We start from the raw sequence: 6,645 nt of genomic DNA, 5'->3' as shown, positions 1-6,645 counted from the left end.
ACACACACACACACACACACATATATATATATAATATTTTTCTAAAAGGAACTTTAAAATCAAATTCTCAAATTCTCATTTACTCTCAGGTTTCCTAGATTTAAAATAATTTTCTGAGTTTTTACTAAATTGTTAATGTTAAATTTTAGGGGGTGAGCCTAGACGGGTATGGCTCAATGAATTAACCAGGAGGTCATGGTTCGATTCCCGGTCAATCCCAAGAAGGGGCCATACAAGAGGCAGCCGATCAATGATTTATCATTGATGTTTCTATCTCTCTCTCCCTTCCTCTCTGAAATGAATAAAAATATATTTTTTAAAAATTTTAGGGAGAGGGAAAGGATACACTTCTGTATCATGTTCTTAGCCCAAGTGAACAAAGACAAAAAAAGATCTAGAAATAATCAGATCCCAACAGAGTTAGGGAGTTTTAAGGATATAAAAATGTGTCATTTTCTGTACCCTAATTATGGCACAGAATACCTTCTACAATTTGCCTTAAGATACTAAATTTACTCTTACTTTGCCAGTATAATAAATATATTTTACTGGATTAAATATTTTATATTAGGTAAAATAATACCAAAATCATAGTGTAGGCCTGGGTATCATGTGAAGGACCCCAGGAGAGATTCCTATAATAATGCTCAAGATACCCTGACTATCCAGTTTTGAGAGATCTCAGAATCATGGAATTCTGCCTGTAACAACCACCTTGATCACCACTGTTACAATATAATAATGTTCAAATATCTATCTGTTAGCAAGCCTTCAGTGGTCTGACTTTTGGTATACTGCTCAACCACAATAATAACAAAATCAATGAATATCCTTCTAAAAACGAACAACTACCCAAAATGAAGTAGCATAATAATACTTGGGTATAACAGTAAATTTAACACATGCATGAATTAAATAGATGTAATCTATCACATTACTCTAGTTTGTTATTAGCAATTATTTTAAATGTTTCAAATTATTCTTACCTCTTCCTTGCTGTTTTCCATCATATCAGAGTTATTTCCAGAAACAATGATTTTATCTTTAAAGAGAAGAAATAAAAACATTATTTATCTCTTCAATCCATTATCAAACAGAACAGGAAAACCTACAACTCCACGAACACATTTTTTAATCTATGAAGCATGATAGTATTCATTAATTTATTCCTAGAAGAGTTGTCTGACTAAAATCACTCTTAAATTTCAAAAATAGAGTAGTCTGGTAGCAAACCATTCCCTATTATAATTGTCTAAGGTTTAATCTCTTAAAAAAAATTTTAAGCTTCATCTCCTACTAAAAATAAAATCATACTATTAATAAATTGTCTCTGCCCTAGCCGGTTTGGCTCATTGGATAGAGCATCGACCTGTGGACTAAAGGATCCCAGGTACGATTCCAATCAAGGACACGTACCTTGGTTGCAGGCTCCTCCCTGACCCAGGCCCTGGTAGGGACAAGTGCAGGAGGCAACCAATCAATGTGTTTCTCTCACATTAATGTTTCTTTCTCTCTGTCTTTCCCTATCTCTTCCACTCTCCCTTAAAAAAAAGAAATCAATGGAAAAATATCCTCAGGTGTGGATTAACAAACAAAAATAAATTAAATACATAAATAAATTGTAAAAAAAATACTGTAAAATAACAGCAAACAAACCTAAAGAAAACACAGAGGAGGAAATAAAATAAAGATTAGAGAGGAAATTAATGAAACTGGGCATAAAAAAGCAATAGAGAAAAATCAGTGATACTTATTGTGGTCCCTCAATATCTGTCCCTCTGAGAATATCAAAATCCTGGAGGGCTCAAGTCCCGTATATAAAATGCTGACGTATTTGCATTTAACCTACACATCCTGCCATATACTTTAAATCAGTGGTTCTCAACCTTCCTAATGCCGCGACCCTTTAATACAGTTTCTCATGTTGTGGTGACCCCCAACCATAAAATTATTTTCATTGCGACTTCATAACTGTAATTTTCCTACTGTTATGAATCGTAATGTAATTATCTAATATGCAGGATGTATGCAGTGGGTGGCGTGCAAGAGGCAGCCAATAGATGATTTTTCTCTCGTTGATGTTTCTCTCTCTCTACCTCTCCTTTCCTCTCAAAAATTGAGAAGAATGTGTATTTTAAAAAGAGGAGTATACTGAAATATCTTGAACAACTGTACACCAAAAAAATTAGATAACCTAAATAAAATGGACTAATTCTTAGCACATTGTTTGCGGGTAGTTTTTATCGCACGCTAACAGGTGGCTCTACTACTTACAGTCAACGTAAAACGTATAAATACGTTTCCCACATACAATGTGTTAAACAAACACAAAATACTGAAACTGACACAACAATAGACATTGTGGCAGATTAAAAATGGCTACCGAGTAGGAGGATGTTTACTGAGGAACTTTCTGAAAAACACTGCTGGATGCTAGGGGGAAAATTAACTTAAAAGTGTCTGTATTCAAGATGCTCACATTCTAATGGGAAAGACTGTATATAAACAATTAAAATACAACTAGAGGGCCAGTGCACAAAATTCGTGCACTGAGGGGTTGTCCCTCAGACCAGCCTGCACCATCTCCAATCAGGGACCCCTCGGGGGATGTCCGACTGCCGGTTTAGGTCCAATCCCCAACTGTACTTAAAGGGCCAGAAGGTTGAGAACCACTGTCTAAGGCAGTGATGGCGAACCTATGACACGCTTGTCAGAGGTGACACGCGAACTCATTTTTTTGGTTGATTTTTCTTTGTTAAATGGCATTTAAATATATAAAATAAATATCAAAAATATAAGTCTTTGTTTTACTATGGTTGCAAATATCAAAAAATCTCTATATGTGACACGGCACCACAGTTAAGTTAGGGTTTTTCAAAATGCTGACACGCCGAGCTCAAAAGGTTCACCATCACTGCCCTAACCACTCCCCTGCCAGCCTGATCGACGCCTAACTGGTCCCCTGCTGGCCAGATCGCCCCCAAAAGCCCTCCCCTGACGGCACGGTTGCCCCAACTACCCTCTCCACCCGGCCATGTCGCCCCCAACTGCCCTCCCCTGCCGGCCTGGTAACCCCTAACTGCCCTCCACTGCTAGCCTGGTCGCCTCCAACTGCCCTCCCCTGCCGGCCTGGTCCCCCCCAACTGCTCCCCTGCCGGCCCGGTCGCCTCAGATGCCCTCTCCTGTCGGCCCGGTAGCCCACAACTGCCCTCCCCCCTCCCCTGCAGGCCTGGTCGCCCCTCACTGCCCTCCAGTGCCGGCCATCTTGTTGTGGCCACCTTGTGACCACATGGGGCGGCCATCTTGTGCGAGGACATGATGGTCAATTTGCATATTACCTCTTTATTATATAGGATGTGCTGAATTGATCTCAATTGACATGGAAGAACGAGGAAAAGCTTAGTTAAGGAAGAAAGTAATGTTTGAGCTAAGACTTGAAGAGTAGGAAACCTCAGGTAAGGGGGTGGGGAGAGAGAGAAGAGAGATTTTCTAGCAGAATTCCAGCAAGTATAGACACAAGAGAGTGCAGAAGATCAAGGCAGGCAGGGAATTCAGTATGACTAGCACAGGAGAAGCTGGGACTGAGATGAGACTGGAAGAAGCAGACCAGGTACAGGCTACAGAAGCCCTTTTATACTTTGCAAAATATGTGAAAAGGTTCTCAGATTTTATTTGCATCTCTGGCAACACTATGAAGGATGGTTTCAAGGATGACCAGTCAGGATTTGAGAGAGTGATCGATAAGGGTGTGAACAGTGGGCATGATAGAAAGGGAGTTAAAACCTGATTCCTTTTTAAAAATATTTTTGAATGACAATGAGGTACCATCTCACATCTGTCAGAATGGCTATTATAACAAACAACAAGTGCTGGAGAGGATGTGGAGAAAAAGGAACCCTCATACGCTGCTACTGGGAATACAGACTGGTGCAGCCATTGTGGAAGACAGTATGGAGTTTCCTCAAAACATTAGAAATGGAACTGCTGTTTGATCCAGCAATCCCACTTCTGGGACTATATCCTAAGAATCCTAAAACATCAATCAGAAAGAATATATGCACCCCTATGTTCATAGCAGCACAATTTACAATAGCTAAGATTTGGAAAAAGCCTAAGTGCCCATCAGCAGATGAGTGGATTAAAAAACTGTGGTACATCTACACAATGGAATAGCACTCTGCTGCAAAAAAGAAAGAAGTCTCACCATTTGCAACAGCATGGATGGATCTGGAAAGCATTATGCTAAGCGAAATAAGCCAGTCAGAGAAAGATAAATATCACATGATCTCACTCATTTGTGGAATATAATGAACAACATGAACTGATGAACGAATATAGAACCAGAGTCATAGAAGCATCGAACAGACCGTCAAACCTCAGAGGGAAGACAGGGGAGGGAGGGTAAGAGATCAACCAAAAGGACTTGTATGCATGCATATAAGCATAATCAATAGATGCAGACAATAGGGGGTGAAGATTTGTGCTGGGGGACAGGGCAGGCTGGGAGAGTTCAATGGGGGAAAAGGGAGACATATGTAATACTTTAAACAATAAAGTTTGTTTTTTTAAATAAAATCGTGGTTCATTTACACTATGGAATACTATGCAGCTGTAAAAAAGAGGGATCTCTTACCCTTTGGGACAGCATAGATCAGTGATGGCGAACCTATGACACGTGTGTCAGAGGTGACATGCAAACTCGTTTTTTTGGTTGATTTTTCCTTGTTAAGTGGCATTTAAATATATAAAATAAATATCAAAAATATAAGTCTTTGTTTTACTATGGTTGCAAATATCAAAAAATCTCTATATGTGACACGGCACCAGAGTTAAGTTAGGGTTTTTCAAAATGCTGACACGCCGAGCTCAAAAGGTTCGCCATCACTGGCATAGATGGACCTGGAAAATATTATGCTAAGTGATATAAGCCTAACTGAAAAAGACAACCATCACACGATCTCACTTTATTCATGGAAGCTAATGAACAAAATGAACTGACCAAGAAAATAAGACTCAAAGCATGGAGGAATGGAACAGACTGACATTCCTCAATGCAGGGTTGGGGGAACAAGAAAAGATAAACCAAAGAACTTACATACTTACTAGAGCCCCGGTGCATGAAATTCATGCACCGGGGTGGGGGGGTCCCTCAGCCCGGCATGCACCCTCTCACAATCCGGGACTGCTGGCTCCTAACCGCTCGCCTGCCTGCCTGCTCTCCCCCAACTGCTCACCTGCCTGCCTGATTGCCCCTAACCGCCTCTGCCTCAGCCCCTGCCCACTGTGGTGGCTGTCTCTGCCTCGGCCCCCACTGTCGCGGCTTCATCCGGAAGGTCATCTGGAAGAACGACCAGCTGTCTGGTCTAATTAGCATATTACACTTTTATTATTATAGAAATGCACAGTCCATGGATACAGGCAATAGGGTATTGAAAATCTGGAGGGTGGGGGGGACGCATGGGAGATATCTGTAATACTATCAACAATAAAAAATATATTTAACAGTGAAAAAAAGATGCCAAAAAAAGTTATATTGTCTTATCTAAAAGCCTTAATTTGAAATTAATTTAAATTATATTGGTCTGTAGGTTTCTCTTTTTGTGGTATTTTTTATGATTTTTGTATGACACTGGTCTCATAAAATGAGTTGGGAAATGTTCCTTTTTTATTGGAAGAGTTTATGAGGAATTTGTATTAAATCTGTTTTGTTTTGGATTTTTATTTTTTTAATCCTCACCCAAGGATATTCTTCCACTGATTTTTAGAGAGAGTGAAAGATAGAGGAAAAGACAGAGAGAAATATCAATGTGAGAGAAACACATCGATTGGTTGCCTCCTGCACGAGCTCTGACTAGGGTCTGGGCTGGGAGGAGCCTGCAACCAAGGTATGTGCCCTTAATTGGAATCTAATCCAGGACCCTTTGATCCGCTCTATCCACTGAGTCAAACCAGCTAGGACTGGATTTTTTTTACTGTTTTGGTGTAATTCTGAGTAAAGTTATATGGACCTTTGCTTTTCTTTATGTATGGGAAGATTTTTTTTTAATTTCTAATTCAGACTCTTCAGTTATAGGTCTATTCACAATGTCTATTTGTTTTTAATGATTTCAGAGAGGAAGAGAGAAGGAGAGAGAGATAGAAACATCAAAGATGAGTGATAATTATCAATCCGCTGCCTCCTGCATGCCTCCCCCCGCCACAGGGACTGAGCCTGCAACCCTGGGCATGTGCCCTGACCGGGACTCGAACTGTGACCTCCTGGTTCCTAGGTCGATGCTCAACCAGTGAGCCACACCAGCTGGGCCACAATGTCTATTTTTTTTTTGCATTACAAATTATAATTTATTCACATGCCCATCTATGGGGGAAAATATGGGGGCACAAAAATTGAGTTTTCCACAGAGCCTTCAGAACGGAATGTAGTCTTATTGACACTTTGACTTTGGCCTTGTGATACCCTAAATCAGTGATGGCGAACCTTTTGACCAAATTTCCCAGCACCATTTATTGAAGAGACTGTCTTGACTCCATTGTATGTTCTTGCCTCCTTTGTCAAATATTAATTGAGCATAGTGGTTTGGGTTGATTTCTGGGTTCTCTATTCTATTCCATTGGTCTATATGTCTGTTCTTGTGCCAGTACCAG

The 6,645-nt window shown here is 40.1% G+C and overlaps 1 protein-coding gene across 7 annotated transcripts in view; it reads right to left on the bottom strand.

The window, feature by feature from the left end:
- The window catches only part of ATRX (alpha thalassemia/mental retardation syndrome X-linked), a 304,287-nt gene that overhangs the window by 237,048 nt on the left and 60,594 nt on the right, over positions 1–6,645 (bottom strand). For all 7 annotated transcript variants that reach the window (XM_005877140.2, XM_005877143.2, XM_014548452.1 and 4 more), the window contains exon 3: positions 987–1,042. In XM_005877140.2, coding sequence (XP_005877202.1) covers positions 987–1,042 — 56 coding nt within the window. The remainder of the gene's footprint in view (positions 1–986; positions 1,043–6,645) is intronic.

This window comes from Myotis brandtii, unplaced genomic scaffold (assembly GCF_000412655.1).
Source record: "Myotis brandtii unplaced genomic scaffold, ASM41265v1 scaffold509, whole genome shotgun sequence".
NCBI lineage: Eukaryota > Metazoa > Chordata > Mammalia > Chiroptera > Vespertilionidae > Myotis > Myotis brandtii.
The sequence above is the reverse complement of the archived record's forward strand: the minus strand, read 5'-3'. Positions and strand labels throughout refer to the sequence as shown.